The sequence below is a fragment of the Myxocyprinus asiaticus genome, chromosome 44 (assembly GCF_019703515.2).
Source record: "Myxocyprinus asiaticus isolate MX2 ecotype Aquarium Trade chromosome 44, UBuf_Myxa_2, whole genome shotgun sequence".
NCBI lineage: Eukaryota > Metazoa > Chordata > Actinopteri > Cypriniformes > Catostomidae > Myxocyprinus > Myxocyprinus asiaticus.
Genome location: NC_059387.1, coordinates 18733666 through 18752248, shown reverse-complemented (window position 1 = coordinate 18752248; position 18583 = coordinate 18733666). Strand labels below are relative to the sequence as shown.

Below are 18583 nucleotides of genomic sequence, written 5' to 3'. Positions count from 1 at the left end.
GTTAAAAATGCCAGTGTGAACGCTAAGTGAACCAGGACTAAATGTATCATTTTTTTTTGGGTCCGGACCAAGAGAACCGAACTACAAGTGTGAACACACCCTTAATGAGATATATAGTTTGCATGTGCTGTGTCTGTGTGCTTCAAATGTGAGCGCTTGTGAATGTGTGGACCGGGTGTTGTGCTGACGCCGGCTGCTCTTACAAACTCCTTGGCTCACACTCATGCACCCTGTTTGTAGCAGAAAACTGCGAGCAGAGCGCCAATTCACTTCATACAGACTACATATTTATTTAATTAAATAGCAACGGTTTGCAGTTTAGTAATCACTTTGAGTGACGTAGTGACCAGCTTTTCCGTAGGTGAAAACTTCAGTTAAAACACAAAGAAACGGAAAGGGCTTCAAAATAAAAGCTCAATTTAAATGGAAAAAATTACGACAGAAATATATCACTACTGTATAGTTAAGTAATACTGACTGTTATACTACTACTACTAATAAATCAATACTAATTGTATAATATTTAAGCAATCTCTCACACCTGTGATGCACCACTTTATTGGACAAAAATAACTCAAGTGTTGTATTTTGGATAATGCTATGAGGTCCTGAATGAAGGCACCTCACATTTGATAAAAATAATACAATATTAAGTTGAAAATTAATAGTTCTATTTTCATTTTATTAAAGTTTTAATTCATTTATTTAGATAGTTTTAATGATAAAATGTAATGATAAAATTAATCGGAGAGTACTTAAAAGGAAGTATTGGTACTCGTTCTCAAGAATAATGGTATCGGGACATCCATAGTTAGCATTAAATCTATGAGCCGGCTCTTTTTAGTCAATCAGAAAGACTTATGAATCAGTTGGAGCTGACTTGATTAATTAATTTTTCTGTGTGGAATCTAAAGAAATTTCTACCAAAATAAATTAAATCCAAAAAAGTAAAGCATGTCAAATATAATAATTCATAATATATATTTGTATTGTTCTGTCGTAATATGTCAAATGTGAGTTCTGTTGTTTAGAACTGCAAAAACAGAAGCGCAAAAATGTTTTAAGTGCAAAATAGCCTCTTTATCCCCACATATTTTAAAAAAAAATGTTTATCTTGTATTTATCTTTAATTGTGGCAAATTTTGGCCTGTCATATGTGATCTAATGATCTAATCTATGTTCAATGGAAATTATTTATTTTGAGAACAATAAAATAGTTTTTTTTTTTTTTTTTTTTACCTCTGTGTACATTTTGAAAACTTAAAGATGCAAAATGTCAGTATGGGTCTATAGTTTTTTGTTAAAATCTGTATTGTTTCAGCCAAAAAAAATTATTTCAGCGCATCTCTATTATCTGGAATAATTTAGCGAACTCTGTAGTACGTTGACAGCATACCTTTTTTCTACTCAAGTTTAAGATCACTTTTTTCTTCTTCTGAAATTTTCCACAGCCCCCTGGGGGTCCTTGAAAACCCCTGACTTAGGCTACTGGTCGTTCATATGACAATATGTAGTTTAAAATACAAATTTAGTTTTGTTGTAATAAGTGAATAATGTGAAAAAGAATTCTAAATGGACTATCTGGCAATTAAATATTTCATAAATAATAAAACAATACAATTCTGTAAAAAAAAAGCAGTTAAATTTTAAACACGCTTACAGTATTGTTTACTTGTGTCTCATGTCTGTAAAATCTACTTGTAAAATGTAATAATAATAATAAAAAATTGGCCGGTAAGAAATCTGATTGGCTGGTAAATTCTTTCATCTACCAGCCATCTTGGCTGGTGGGCTAAAAAGTTTTTTCGGACCCTGCTTGAATTACAATCACTGTACATTAGGCTATCCAGCCTGGTCTCACGAACATTACGTTACCATGGCAACATTTGTGCGAAACTAAATTACGCACCTTATAACGCGTTTGGCTGCAGTTTCCCAGTGAAATATCCAGAGGGGGGCGGCAAAAGCGAGTGAAATGGTGTCGTAATCAGATGAGGTTTTTAAGGTGAATATTAGATATTAGAGGTTTTGATGAGTAAAATGTACCCCCTTAACCTAAATCTTTAACCTAAACCCAACCAATAGTGATGTAAAATCAGACATCCTTACTAGGGATGTCCCGATTAGGGATGTGCGAGACTAGTCGACTAAATGGTTTTGATGCTGCTAGTCAACACTGGAATTACTAGTCGTCCATATTTTTTACCATTAAACTGTTCAGCATTTTTGCACATTTATGTTTGGCTTATATTTACAAAGGCTGCGCTTAAATTACTGTCATGTTAATGGTACACATTTTAAATATAATTAATAATAAAAATATTATAAAAAAAAAAAAAAAAAGAATATCTGGAGCAGATAAAAAGTTTCATTTCACCTCAGGCCGCACGTGCTTCTCTCTCACACCCACGACGCAGGCAGAAAAATTTCTTCTCACTAGACCAGCAAAGTAGATATGGAAATCACTTCTGTGGTGGTGCGAGAAGCGGATTTTCGAAACACTGGCTTACAAGTCGCTATGGATGTTTTCACATTTGAGTCTTCTTTAAATCAGTGCGTGCTTGCGAGTTATTTTCTCACCGAGCATGCTTTTTCAAGTGCAGGATAGTCGCCTCAGGTAAGTCAGGTCCCGTCTTTCACCAGACCATGCTGACATGATAAAGAGGTCATGACATACTCTTTTTTTATTTTTTTATAATTTTATTGTTTAAGGTCCACTTATATGTCAGTAAAGTTTTTTGCACCAAAACTGTCATAATTTAATAATATTATCATTTTCTCTGGCCCTCTGTCTGAAACGCTCAGTTTTAAGCTATCTGGCCCTTTAAGACTTCAATGTAAACGCCCACTGTTTCGATTGGCTAACTTCGTGCAGGCCCTCAAATACAGCCGTATTTGAAACTCAATCGGAAGATAATGAACAAGCATTACATTATAATTTATAAAACTACATTTCAGGGTTAACACAACAAACACCCAATACATTTCATCTGAATGTATCAAAATGTTCACTAAAGCACAGTAACTATCAAACAAGTCATGACATCTGAATGTAATTCAATCCAAGGTGCAGGGGCGGATAATGACTAGCAAGGGCCCTGGGGCTAATTTTATTTTTTAGGCCCCCATGGTCCAATTATCTTTTAAAGTTGAGATCTGTGCAATTGATTTTCATTGATTTAAGTCTCTTTTATTACCTGTTCTGTTATTTACAGTCAAATGAATTCCAACACATAGCACAGATGTGGTAAAGAAACCGCTCAACTGAAACATCTTCCCTGAACAGCCACTGTTCTTAAAGAGACAGTACCATTTTAACGTTTGTTATACATAATGTAAAAATGTAAATACCACAAATTATGCATATAAAATGCATATATTTAAAGGGGCCATAATAAATTATGAAATATTTTAACTTCATCAAACACTTTACATATTGATGAATTTAACAAAAACCATATGGCTCCTCCAGCATATACGCATGGGTTTGGTGAAATTTTGCAAAAAGTTCAGGCAGTTCTGGCTCACGCTGCCATATCTTTTCTAACTCATCTGAATAACGGGGTGCGTTCCATTCAGAAGTGATCATCCCTACACCCTATTTCCTTCAAAGACTTTACCCTCCATTGTGAGAGCTTTGAATGGCTGAAAGGTGTGGGGCTCAAAAATAGTGGTCATTTGCTCATTTTTTGGGAAATTCTGTTTGGAACGAGCCTACAGCTTGGCTACCATTATTATTCTTCCATCGAAAAGTCCTGCTAAGGCATCATTTAAGCCTTTTCAAAGTATCAAAAAATCCCCTACACTACATAACACCGACAGAATATTTAAATGAGCTAGGAGTCTGTTTTAGAATGTTTGTAATTTCAAACTTTAGTTGTCAAAACTTACACACAAGCCCTTTAATCTGTTTTAAGATGCTCTCTTCTTTTTTTCTTTCTTTCTTTCTGTTAAACCCATAAAAAGTTCTAACTTCAAGCATTTAATCTATTTTAAACTTTCAGACAAGGTTTTGTCAGACCAAAATTAAAGTGTGTCTCAACAAACTTTACGTATCTAGTTTAGTCAGTACTTGTGAACCAGACAAAGTAAAATATCAATATTTTCTTTTTCCCAACCACCTAAGTCAAGTAATTTTTAGTAATGTAGGGCAAACATGCAGTTATAGCAATGAATAGTATAATAAACGTTTTTGTTCAACAACCCTTTTATACAAAGAATAAAGCTCAACCATATAAAGTCTAACATCTGAAATAATAGCCAGAAAATTTAATTTTTTAAATATGTTTAAACCTATTTTTTCTATAAAATAATGACATTAAGCACATTTTGCTTGATTCAATAAATACACATTTTGAAATATCAGTAACAAGATAAACATTATTGTTAATTTTACTTTATCAAAATCAGCAAAGTTTTCACATAAAAAAGATGAGTGCATTAAAATATGAAAGTAGCTATTTTGGAAATTATTTTATAAGGTCTTCTACATCCATGAAGAGCATGGAAACTTTCACCCAGGCAGCGTTATAAGTTTAAAGAGTGGCTCAAAAATGTAATTAGAAACAGGGCTGGGGGCCCTGTTGAGGGGGCCTTGTATAAGCTGTGGGGACCACATATTTAAGCATATACAAATATTTGTTTTCAAGTTGATGGGCCGCGAGACCCTGCAGCCCAGGGCCCCATTGGCCCGGTCCGTAATTCGCCTATGCCAAGGTGAGGTTGGTTGCTTCAACAAGACAAAGCAGTGACGCTGGTCTTCACAGGAATGACATCTCACATCTTCCATGTTTGTTTACACACAGGAAGGCATGCGTTTCTCCAAGTCAGTGGCAGCAGCACGAGACGCATTTTTAAATGTTGCGCTTGTACTGCTCTTAAAACGCGGCGCACATCGCCGGAAATGCATCAAAATGATTTAAGACATCCATACAGTGCATATTTACAAAAGACCAACAATTAAATATAGAACAGATAGGTGCAGAAACGGTCCAGGATGCTGTCAAAACAACAAGACACAGCACAGCTGAATGAAATAGAATGAAGTTCTCCTCTTTAGAGTTATAACTTGACATCACGTCTTTTAAAAGAGGCGCGAGATGCATGATAACGGTCAAAGCCGTTCATCTAGTGTAGACAAACATTTAAATCCAGATAGGCACATGAAGGTTTGCTGTAGATGAATCTACCATAACAGGCCCATGACTCTCCTGACTGTGAGCACCAGTGGGCGGGGCCGGTGCAATGATGAAAAATAGGCGTTGATGTCTTGCTGAAGAGGCAGTCATATGCAGATGTATTTGGTCCTTGTGATGTCACAAGTTCCACAAATTCCTGGTTTAAATAAATGCTCTTTTTCTATTAAGGAGAAGTTCTATTGAGTTCTGAAACTTACAGTACGTTTTTATAGTACAATGAACTCTTATATGTCAAAAGATCAAGGAAAATTTTATCCCTCATGTCATGAGTCACGTCCCCTTTAATTTTGGTTATAACAAATATCTTTTTTATCTACAGTATCTTTTATTCTGTGTGCACGTCATATTTAGAACAATACAATAGATTTATTGTACATTTCTCACAGGCCTATTTTTTTCTATCCTATAACAATGTTTCTATAGCACAGCCCAAGTCCCGATACTGGTATCGGGTCCGAAACCAAGCTCATGTTCTTGTACTCCTGCTCGTAAAAATGCTCCTACACCAAACACCATCTGATGTATTTAAGTCATCATTACGTAAACATTCAGCGTACAAATTAAGATCACGTCATGTCCTATTGAGATTATTTAACAGCAAAAGCTGCGATTTAATTAGATAAATATATAGTTTGGATGTGCAGCACTTTAAATGAGAACTGTGAATGTGTGTTGTGCTGACAAAGACACAAAGTGCTCAAACCTTTTAGAGATCCTTGGCTCACACACGGAAAACGACATAATTAGCATCGCGCACTCTGTTTGTAGCAGATGACTGCAGGCAAAGCGCTAATTCACTTTTTAGCATGAGGCACATACAGACAAAATATTTAATTAAATAGCAGCCTTTAGCTGATTAATTATCACTTTAAGTCACGTAGCAACTGGCTTTTCCAAAGTGGGAAGCTACCATCATAATGTCAGAGCTCTTTGGTCATAACAACACAGAAATACTTCTAAATAAAAGCTCTGTCAAAATAAAAGCTAAATTTAATTAAGGGATATAGGTACGACAAAAATAGATCACCACTCTATATTATTTATATATATATATATATATATATATATATATATATATATATATATATATATATATTATGCAATATTCACTGTAATAATACAAATAATAATAATAATTATAAATCAATAGTAATTTTATTATATTTAAGCAATATTTCACATCTGATATGCTCTGTTATGCAGCACTCTATTTGACAAAAATAACTCCAATGTTGTATTGTTGATTGAGCTGTGAGGTTCTGTATAAATCACTTCATTTGATAAAAATATTACAATATCACGGCTGCGTCCGAAACTAGGAAAATACTGCCTCCGGAGGCTGTATACGGAGGTAGGAAGAGACCAAGGCATATCCGAATCCAATGTTCATGTTATATCCTGTCTACTGAGATACATTCACCTGATCGATTTTTGAAGGCAGCATAGATGTATTCTTTGCTGCCTATCAAATCCCACAATCCTGTGTGCGCAAATCCACGGCGGTTGAGCTGAAGCAAAAAATGGCAGCCAAAGAGGCAGTTGATAGCCAATTTGTGTATAAATGTAAGTTTTTATTCACTTTTTCCAACTTTTGATTCCATTTCTAACAAGAGAGTAGTATTGTTGTTTTTAAATATACACTTGGTTATTGCCAAAACTCTCTTGATTTTGTTCTAGATTATTAGATCATTAAGTCCAACTGAACCACAATGAAGCAGACATGTTACCTTTAGTGGACACCAGATGGTGCTAATCAGTTGCTGGTATCCTAGCAACAATGTGACATTATGCTGCCTCAGTAGCCTGTCCAAAACCAGTTTCTGAAGGTAACTTCGTACGCAAATGCTGTCTTGTTGAGTCCAGCCACGGCCCGTGCATTTTAAGTCTAGGCCTTCAATGCGATTCATGCCATTAAGAAAACACAGTTTCACAATGAATAAGACACCGTATGCCCATCATACATTAAATGGCAGTAAACTAATAATACCAACTGACATTTTAAAAACAGGTCCACACACGAAAGCCAGAACCAAGGCGGTCTAATACCAAGAAAAAGCTCTCTAACAATATTTGCGATTTAAATTTTGCTTGCACTAAATTTTGTTTCGTCAGGGTACATGGTTACTTTTCAAAACTTGATCCGACACTGAATGCTCAAGCAGCCTAATTTACACTTAGAAAACTCCTGATGTTGCTATAACAATGCAAAAAGCACTTACCAGTTTGCTTGAAGTGAAAATCAGTTCTCCATTCCTGTTTAATTAATCAATCACATGGTCATGAAGAACATCTCGTGTTTTTAAATCCGTAAGGATCTCTTTCTCAGTGGTGATGTGGCAGTAATGACAGCCAACTCGTCAGCAAGATCTCGCGCTCTTTGCTTTCAAATTACGTACATCACTTAAAGCGTGATTGCCTCACTCAAGGCCAACTAGAAGGCCTGGACTGGGACATATCCTAAAGATCACACCCACCAAGAACAAATAAATCAATTTTATTGGCTGATGAATCTGACTTTAGATGCCTATTTACTGCAGTGTTGAGGAATTCTGTGGAAATTCTGAAGGCCTGACGGGGTGGAGCTCAAACTCACGCAATGCTTCGGCTAAGGAGCATGGCTTCGGGCATGTGATTTGTGAAACAGTTGTCACACTTTGCTTGTAAGCATTGAGGAATAAATTCTGATTGGATAAAACTTTTGTTTTTTGCTATTCATTTTTAGATAAATTAGGAGTGGAAAGCGATTGAAAATACATGGGCAAAAAGGTCAATGAGAATGAAAGGACGAAAAAATATTTATTTATTAGGCATATTACACCAGCAGAGAAGGCTTTGCTGGCCCTGAGAAATCGCCACTGGTTGACTCAATGACTGATAGGACAGCGAAGCAACAAGACAACTACCTTTGGTTTCAGACGCAGCCCATTTAAAAATGAATTGTTATATTTTCATTTATTTAAAGTTTTAATAAATGTATTTATTTAAACACCATTTTGATGATAAAATTGAAATAAATTGTTGATATGGAATTCAGAGAAAATAAAACAAAAGAACAGGTATCAGACTTTGTAACGGCAAGTACCAAAAAGAAAGTATTGGTACTCATACTCATTCTCAAAATAATTGTATTGGGACAACCACATCCCTAATCCTAACCCTTAACATTTTCTGAAGCATCCACATCATCTCGTGTCACTTCGATGACACTTTCGTCTCACGTGTCAGCTTGCGTGCTTGACTGGTCTCGAACCGCATCCTCCAGAGTCCAAAGTCCAACACTCTATGAGGTGAGCTACCGCAGAAGCTAATCGCACTGGAATAAGTGTGTAAATGTAGGCGAGTCTGTAATACTAGCATTAAAATGTATCATTTTTCAAAAGATGCATTATAGTAAGCATTTCGATTTCATAACACTGCATTGTATAAGTAAGAGCAAAAAATAAGTGTTTATAATGCATAATCAGCCGTTGTACTGATTTGTGTGAAGTTAATAAAACACACAGTTATTGTGGGGCCTCTAGTGTTAATATCACCAGGAAATTTTGACGAAACGTAAATACAGCACATAAAAAAATTTTTTTTATATTTATGTTCATTCTATGAGACTAGGTTGAGGCTATCCTATAAAATATGAGGCATTCACTGAATCAGTGTTAGCCAATATAATAGGGCTGGACAATTAACCAAAATAAAATTTAAATCGCGATATGACCAGGGTGCGATTTTCAAACCATGAGGGCTGTGATTTAATTAAATAAATAAATACTCTCAACGCATTGCCCGCTGTGCTGCGCCTATGTGCATGGCTGTTTGGACTGTATGTGTGTAGTGCTTTCTTAAATACATGTAAACGGGATTAGTGTATTACACATGTGGTTTCAGAATGGTTCTGTGCTCTGTACACACAAATGCTATCTATCTGGAGCCCTGAGTGACAGATGTGCGCCCCAGATTTACTTTAATTGCACATTTGCATAATTTCACATACCTCTATGTTTGGCCGCTACAATTTACTGTACACATTTGAAATAACCCCATGAGAGTGGGTTTTTGTTGACAGCAAGTCAGATGAGAGCATTTCACTGCATTAAAAGGCTGTTGTCAACTCAGCTACAAACAACAGAAACTTCCGTGCCTTCAGTTTTCAAAATAAAAGCTTCTGCTGAAATAAAGACTTGAGGTTTTAACTGGACTGCACAGCAAGTTAAGAAATTAAAGAAATAAATAACTATTGAATAATAATAATAATAATAATTTATTATTATTTATAAATTATATAATTTATTATAGTAATAATGATAATTATTATTATATAATAATATATTTGTATAATAATTTCTTAACTTAAAATTTATTATTATTTCAATAATATAATATTCAAGTTGATGAATGAAAACTGACCCTTTTACAAATTGGACTTTTTTTCTTTTTTTTTCTTCCCCCCTCCCCCCCTTCCTTTTTTTTTTACAAAGCAGACAAATGCAATGTGATTGTGATGTAATCACATTTTTTCCCCATTCTGATGGTTGATGTGAACATTAAATGAAGTTCCTGACCCATATCTGCATGATTTTATGCATTCCAATGATTGGCTGATTAGACGCACGCAATATACGCAATATACATTCACAAATGTACACATTTCACATCCTATCAATTTTTATGCCATAAATTGCATTTTTAATAATGATAAAAGCAGTTGCCACTGTATGAAGTTTCATACAAATTTTTTACAAAATATTCACAAGGTTGGAACCTAAAGAAAATAGAACTATTTTATATTATGAAAATAATAATTTACTATATGCAAAAAATAAATAAATAAATAAATAAATAAAAATTATACCAAACCCTTGCATTGATGCGGCACAAGCCCATTTGTTAAATTCATATTTACAGTGTTTTCTGAAGTAAAAATATTTCACAATGTACAACTGTGCCCATTAAATATTTATGGATTTACATATTTATTACACTTACTACATTTTGCAACATGTTTGTTTATATGCACTTGTGCGATTTACATAAGAGTTTACACTGATATTTATAACAAGTGCTAAATTGGTACTGTCCCTTTAAGAGATCAGCTCGCAAGCAAATGTTTACGGTTGAATGAGCATAGCGCGCATTAAGGAGAGAGAAGTTACACAGTGGTTTCATCCGTGCAATGTATGATTAGAAATAATGTTTCTTTTTATTTTTTTGATCACCAACTGACTTTAAATTAAAAAGTATTTTAAAACATGAAATGAAAATTGGGTGCATGGGTTGCCTCTTTGGACACAAAATACAAAAAAACGAAGCAAAAATAAACTTTTCCTTGTATAATGTGTATTGACTTGCTTGTACAAATATTTATTGTACAAGTTCTTGAATGAAATCTATAAGCTCTCGAGTTTTGTAACACTTATAGATGTCCAACAAGCACGTTACTAATCTGCAGCCATTTTGGAAAATTAAGAATGTTGTGAAAACAGTCCAGGGAAAAGTTTTAGAGCTGACGTTGTTAAATGCAATATCAGTGCCATTTCACTGCTGAACTAAATGGTAACAGCGCTCTCACGACAGCTTCAGATCCACTGCAGCCAAATAAGGTCAATTTCCTTCAGGGCGAGCACTCACGAGACAACACGCTGTAAACGACGAGGCTGAATCCAGCTTCTTAATCACCAGCTTCTTATTCAGTAAAAGGATCACGACGCTTAAGTTCTTCTTCGCCACTACACAACTCAAGCTATGGCGAGTCAAATCTGAATATTTATTCCCCAGTGGCTAATAAAATTAATATTTTAGCCACATAGTGCAAAATTTGGTTGCATATGCCAGTGATTTCCTCGCTATGTAGCGGGCTGGCCATATGCCCAGCAACACTTACCGCTTTGGCCACTGGGGGAAGTGCTTCGCATTTCAGTAAGCACAGACCGATTATAAATAAAAAAGAAAGTCAACCTACTGTTTCCAATTTAACTGTGAGTTCAGTCTGGTTGGTAACCTAGATCCAATAAATGCTACTCATTGATCAGTGAGCCAGTGAGTGACTGAACGTGAACAGTTGCAGAGATGTTGTACAGCACAAGATTAGAACTGAGAGAAACTAAAGTAGACACCATACTCTACTGTCCCAGTTTCCACCTACATGCTCTTTCATTTGAGGATCCAAGGATATTGGCCTAACATTTTCAACAAAGCCAGTACCACCTGCACAGGATCTATAAGGTCACTACATCTAGTTCTCTAGTTTAAACAGAAATAACTTCTAAAGGCGACTCTTTGTTTTTTTTTGCTTTTTTGTTTTTTTACTCGAAATGCTCCCTCATGCTAAGAGCACGTTATATGCATTTTACAAGCCTACAGCAAAGGTTTAATTTGTTCAACAACTGGCGTAAAACTCAGCACTTATCTCTGTGCACCCATCTCACTGGCCAAGTTTCACACTACCACTTCCTGTTTGTCTCCATGGTAGCGAAGTCAGGTTTTCCGCTACAGAGCCAACGAACTTGCACTCCATCAATGCAGGAAATCTAGTTCAGAGAATGTGCATCCTCCTACCAGATGTTTATAAAGCTCTTTGTTTCTATGCACAGTGTTGTCATATCTTGCAGTCACTCAAACAGCCCAAGTGGGGTGTTCAGTATTTTAGCCTCTCTGCAATTCTTGAAGGGAACAATGCATTCATTTATGGCATATGAGCCAATGAGACTAAAAACAAAAGCAACAATAAGCTCTAAAAAACATGTTAAGTAAATTACATGACAAATTAGATAAGATAAAAAAAAAAATAAAAAAAAAAAAGCAAAGTGTGGAACAACAGATTTGTTCACTTAATTGAACAAATTCTCACTGCCAAACTATTTAGCCTTTAATACTAAGAAAAAGTGTTGTTGAAACCAGGAAGGAGAGTATTTATCTAACCTAATGGTTCATTCAAATTCTGGAGGAAGGCCAAAGAAAAAGCCCTAAAGGTCACATATGAGGCTTGTCCACAACATGCAATATGTCTGCCATTTTATAAGACAATCTAAAATAAGAGTTCATCAGCTGTGAATGCTGGCAGAGATACTTACAGCTGCTATATTAATAACAGTGTTTAGAACCATCTTGCTATTTGCTCACACACATTCTTTTAGTCAGTGAATGCATAGCAACAGGAACAAGAATAATTGTTTTAAAAATACATAGGTTGACAGTCTGTGCAAATAAAACAAGTGTTAAGGCAGAGGGGCAAATGCGTTCATCCTCCATCTACAAGTTTTTTAAGGATACCAGTGAGATGTTTGTGATTAGATCTTAGGTGCATGTTGATCTTTTACCACTCAAGGTTAAATCAAATCCATTCCACTGGTCATTCAACTTTGCTGCCCTCATACGATAAACAAACTGAGTCACACTGAATTTGTGTAAGCGTCATTAGGTAATCCCTGCAAATATAGGAGAACATGGTGACTAGTTGCATTTTCAACCTTCCCCCTTGTTTTTACCGAATTTGGAATGCCCAATTCCCAATGCGCTTTTAAGTCTTCGTGGTCACGTAGTGATTCACCTCAATCCGGGTGGCAGAGGACAAATCCCAGCTGCCTCCGCGTCTGTGACCGTCAAACCGCGCATCTTATCACAGGAGACATAGCGTGTGTGGAGGCTTCACGCCATCCACCGCGGCATCCACGCTCAACTCACCACGCGCCCCACCGAGAACGAACCACATTATAGTGACCACGAGGAGGTTACCCCATGTGACTCTACCCTACCAAGCAACTGGGCCAATTTGGTTGCTTAGGAGACCTGGCTAGAGTCACTCAGCACGCCCTTGGCTTCGAACTAGCGAACTCCAGGGGTGGTAACCCTGTGGCCTTTTAACAGTATCGTTTAAATGTGCAGGAGACATACACTACAGGTCCGTGCCATATGTATGGTAAAGGTGTAAATCCCACTCATTTTAAGGGGCACACTGTAACAATTATTAAAATGTGCAGCTAACTGAACAAGAGCATTTTATTAGCTTGAAATGCTTATGCAATTGTCTGCAGTTTCATAAAAGGCTAGTCCAACATTTTAATTTAGCTTTACCATATCTGACTAGTATACATATTAAAAGTAAAGCTACAAAAGCAAGAATAGGGCTGGGTAAAAATATCGATTTTCAGATTAATCACAATCTACATATGAACAATCCCGATATCGATTCTTAAAATCCCAAGATCTTTTACTTTTACTTCAAAGTTTACTTTAGTTTTGGTTGTGTTGATAATTATTTCTGTTAAATAAACAGCAATTGAACTGCATAGTATGTGTTTTAAAAGTGTCCCATTACTGTTTTACTGAGTGACAAAACATTCACAATTTTCAGTAACTGAGCATTTGGAATGAATTTTGAAATAATCGCGCAAGTGTGCAGATAAACATTCCTTAAGAAAGGACTAGGTATTCTCCACACAGCCAATCAGGTAAGAAGCTATGGTACCTACCTTTTCCATTTCGACTGAATTGCCGTTGTGTTTTCTGATTTGCTGTTGTGTTTTCTAACTTGTTGCTTTGTTTCTGGATTTGGTGTTGTGTTTTCTGATTTGCACTTCACGGCCACCATAAGAGAGAGCTCTGTCAGGTCCTTATGATGCAATAAATGGGTGCCAGCACTTTGATGGTCCAAAAGTCACATTTATGCAGCATAAAAGTAATCCATGCGACTCCAGTCGATCAATGAATGTCTTCTGAAGCAAATCGATAGGTTTATGTAAGAATCAAGTCAACAATTAAAAAGTTTTTAACTTTAAATCTGTGTTTCCGTCCAGGGCTCTGATGCTGTTTGAAATGGCTGAACTCACGCATGACTTTACTTCTGTTTTAAATAAGCAGTGCTTCCGAATTCTCACGTGAACTCGCCGACAGGCTTACGTCACACGACATGATGTGTCAACTGCTGGCAGGAAGCGTTTTTAAAAGTTAATAACGTTTTAATTATCTATCTATTTTTTACACAAACGTATCGATTCGCTTCAGAAGACATTCATTGATCGACTGGAGTTGTGTGGATTACTTTTATGATGCCTAAATGTGACTTTTGGACTGTCAAAGTGCTGGCACCCATTTACTTGCATTATAATGACCTGACAGAGCTCGATCTTCTTCTAAAAATCTTTATTTGTGTTCTGCTGAAGATGCCATCAGGGATGAACTATTCCAGGTGAACTATTCCTTTAAACAGAAATGCGTCCTTCTGAGAAGAACATGGTTGTGCAAATGTGTAAATCTTCCACAGATTGTGCCTATTGCTAATCAAAGCTTTCTGAAGGAGCTTTTAAGACTTTGATGATGATCAGCATTTGCCTTAGGCTGAGTAAAAATAAAATTGTGTGTCTATTTTCCCAGTGCCACAGATCGGCTGCTGTATCCTGAGTATTTTTAGAAACTCCTTATGCAATCCAGACACAGACAGAGCAACTCTTGGTCAGGGCGGGAGAGTCTGGAAAGCATGTTAGGATTAACAAAGAGAAAAGTAAGCTATAAAGACATTAAGAGAGAGTAAAGACCTGTATACAGTAAGCAGAAAAGGCAGTGGAGGAACGACAATGATTGATTATACTGGACTAAAACCACTTGCATCCCACAGTGTTTGATTTCAATAAGTAGCTAAATTGAATATTCCCCTTATTAGAATGAATTCCCATATCAATATCAATGCATATACAAATTAGTCTCTTAAGTAGCCACAAAACAAACAGACAGCTTGAAAGCTGAGATGCTCCTTAAAATGACAGAGAATAAGGTTACATTATTTTCTCCATTCAATGGTTTGCTAATCAGATTCAAGCACGATCGTGGTCCTGAGTGGTCAAGAGCTGCTTTCTGTTTAGTAGTTTGAGCTCAGTGAGGGCCTGAATCTGCATGCATGATTCATTAGCAGTGTAAGCACCACAGAGAGCTGCACCAGCTACTCCACCCTCAACTTTCTTGACCACATGGTCCTAGAGTTTGCAAAACAGCCTGACATCCAAACTATTCAACGTTAGTTTTCAAGGCCCACTTGAAGCCTAGAAAATGTAGTACTATGGCTTAGCTCCACTCAGTGGAAGTCAAAGTATTTAACTGATGGTGCTTCCACAGGTAAGGAAGGCTCTGTTCTCCAGCTTCTGTAGCATTTCACTCTATTTCCATTCCAGCCCTACAAGACCAACACCTGACCTCCACTTTGATCTGGAGCACAAAGCACTCCAAAGGACCACAACTTTCTGATGCAGTACATTTAGTGAAAAGCAACCTAACGTTTTGCTTAACTGATTTTTAATAGATGTCTTTAACAAGGTACTTCTAGTGCTTCCGGTTGATTTTGTGTCACATGTTGTGACATACAAGGATATGTCTTTTACATGTCAGTACAATAAATCAGTAGGTAAATATATTATATTTAGGACAAATAACTATACAAAAATACATTTACATTAGTTTAAAATATTATTCAGTTATTTAATCTTGCCAAAATAGTGCCAGTTGTGTGAAAATATATTTTCTTTTGTATACTTAATGTTTAGATGGCTGCATTGTTTTTCAGTTAAAAGTTCATCTATATCTTCATATTTTTTTTATATATCATACAATGCAAGTCAATGGGCATGGATTAATTTACTTGAGTCCTCTGGATTGCTTTTATGCTGACATTATGTACATTCTGGAGCTTGAAAGTTTTGGACCCTGTTGACTTGCATTGTATGGCTATAAACACATCATATCTCCATCAAATATTTTTGATTTAAAGTCAGAAATAAATAAAGTCGGGGGCCTGGTTAGCTCATCAAGTAAAGACGCTGACTACCACACCTGGAGTCGCAAGTTCGAATCCAGGGTGTGCTGAGTGACTCCAGTCAGGCTTCCTAAGCAACCAATTGGCCCGGTTGCTAGGGTGGGTAGAGTCACATTGGGTTAACCTCCTCGTGGTCGCTATAATGTGGTTCACGCTCTCGGTGGGGCGCGTGGTGAGTTGTGCGTGGATGCTGGAGAATAGCGTGAGCCTCCACACGCACTAGGTCTCCGCGGTAACGTGCTCAACAAGCCATGTGATAAGATAACTGTCTGGATTGATTGTCTCGGACGCGGAGGCAACTGAGATTCGTCCTCCGTCACCTGGATTGAGGCGAGTCACTACACCACCACGAGGACTTAGAGCGCATTGGGAATTGGGCATGTGAAATTGGGGAGAAAAAAATAAAAAATAAAAAATACAAAATAAAGTCATACGAGTTTGTGATGGCATAAGCGTGAGTAAATGATGAGAGAATTATCATTTTTGAGTGAACAATACCTTTAATTTCACATATTATCTACAAGATCTTTTTTCTCAAATGTAAACCATCCATATAGGTGAATTCATTGTAAACATACAAATAAAGTTACCAGTAAAAAAATGATATGAGTAACCGTGACGTGAGTGTGTCTGGGAAATAAACTAGCACAGACCTTTACCTGAGATAACTAGACACAGCCACCATTTGGGAAATGTCACATATGTAGCTAAATAAGGACTCTGAAAATAGTCTGCGAATTTAAAGGAGGTCCAAAGAATGACGTTTTAAGAAACCTTTATGAAATGCACCAAAGGAATGCTGTGCGATTGGTTTGTGACAGTTCGTTTATGTTGAGATGTGTAACAAATGGCTGAAGGTGAAGACCGTCCATTCCAAACTGCTAAAAAAAGGTTACAAACACTTTAAGTTGTCAGAAAGTCATCAGAAAATTGTAAAAGAGGAAAAGATCACCAATGGTTGCCTCTTTAAAAGGACAGTTAAATGCAGTGAAAATGCCACTCAGTATTCAGCTGAAATGAGTCTTTCTTCAGCAGACCCACAAGCTTATCATCATGCAACCAAAACTTCCAACAGGAAATGATTACTCACCCACAAAGTCACTACTGAAACAGATATTATTTTGCAACCTCTGTGCATGCACATAAAAGGACATACAAACCTGACAATGATGATTCATTAGTGCATAGATAGGGAATAAAAGTTTTAACTGTACATGGTAATGTGAGTAGTCATTACTTGTTGAATGGTGACAAACTACTCTCTTTACGTAAACATTAAAAGGTTTGGTTGACGTGCTGTTTTATGCATCTGCAAGAGTCTGAAGGAGCCAAAACAAGAATGTTGTCGATTAAACAAACGCAAAAATCAAAGCGGACCTCTGCATGACTGATGAGCATGAATTGCATGAACCCAACAGATGGTGGCAATTACTATTACAACTACAGAGAGACCAACAGCCGTTTGCAAGACATACTGAACTTCTCTTTCCTGTTTAACTCATTAATAACTGACCATTAAAATGCATTGATCAATACATGACACAAAAACAAAGGAAAGATTTGACTCACCGAATGGTTAATTCCCCACATGAGAACACTGAGCAGAGGGTCGCTGGCACGAAACAGCTTCACTTTCTGAGCCACGAAGTGTTTCTTCTTCGTTTTGGTTTTGCTCGCAAACGACGAGAGAGCATTTCCAGCCGAGGCCATTGTTTGTTGTATAACAATAAATAAACTATCACACAGTGACAAGTGCTTGAATTAGGCTTGTGGTGTCCTAACTGTCTCTTAGTAAAATATAATTTGGCATAACGTTCGGTTAGCTAACCCCAGCCAGCAAGCTATACCAACTCCACTATTAGCTCGCTAGAAAGAGTAATATCTCACCAAATGTGGTCAGAGTCTGTTGTTACATATACAATTTAAGATAAAAGCAAAAAGCGGTGTTTGTTTGTTTTTGTTTTGTTAATCTCGTCCGTATACTGGAAACGCTCCTCAAGAATTCATCAGTAAGCCATCCAGTCTTGCTAAATAGCTAACATGCCAAGCAAGCTTCCTCTCAGTAGTTTCTCAACACTTTGCGCAAAGATAGAGAAATGTTTATGCGGATGCTAAATAAAATGCAGAACAAAATGCAATTTGAGCGACGTCAGCCTAATGTAAGGGAAAAGAGCGGGTGGAGACACATCCACTACGGCGCTGCTCCATTAGCATGCTAACTCACCCCGGTCAGGCTAAGCCAACAACCCTTCAAATATGTCTCTTCCCACTTTCTTTCTTTGTAGCTTGTCCGCCCCAAAAAGGTGTTTATTTTTAGACAAAACCAGTATTCCGAGTGTGGAAGGTGTCGGAGTCTGAATTCGGTGTGGATTTTTCTTTTTTTTTTTTAGTCAGCTATATTGCTGTAAGTTTGCGTATCCGGCTCAGCCCCGCACTACCCAACTGACTGACCTGACAGGTCTACACACACACACACACACACACACACACACACACACACACACACACACACACACACACGAGAGAGAGAGAGAGAGAGAGAGAGAGAGAGAGAGAGAGAGAGAGAGAGAGAGAGAGAGAGAGAGATACGTAC

At 36.9% G+C, this 18583-nt stretch overlaps 1 protein-coding gene across 2 annotated transcripts in view; it reads right to left on the bottom strand.

The window, feature by feature from the left end:
• LOC127434277 (phosphatidylinositol 5-phosphate 4-kinase type-2 alpha-like) overlaps positions 1-18431 on the bottom strand; it is a 47257-nt gene extending 28826 nt beyond the window's left edge. For both annotated transcript variants that reach the window (XM_051686897.1, XM_051686898.1), the window contains exon 1: positions 17560-18431. In XM_051686897.1, the coding sequence (XP_051542857.1) occupies positions 17560-17700 (141 nt within the window). In that variant the 5' untranslated portion in view covers positions 17701-18431. The remainder of the gene's footprint in view (positions 1-17559) is intronic.
• Between the last annotated feature and the right edge of the window lie 152 nt (positions 18432-18583).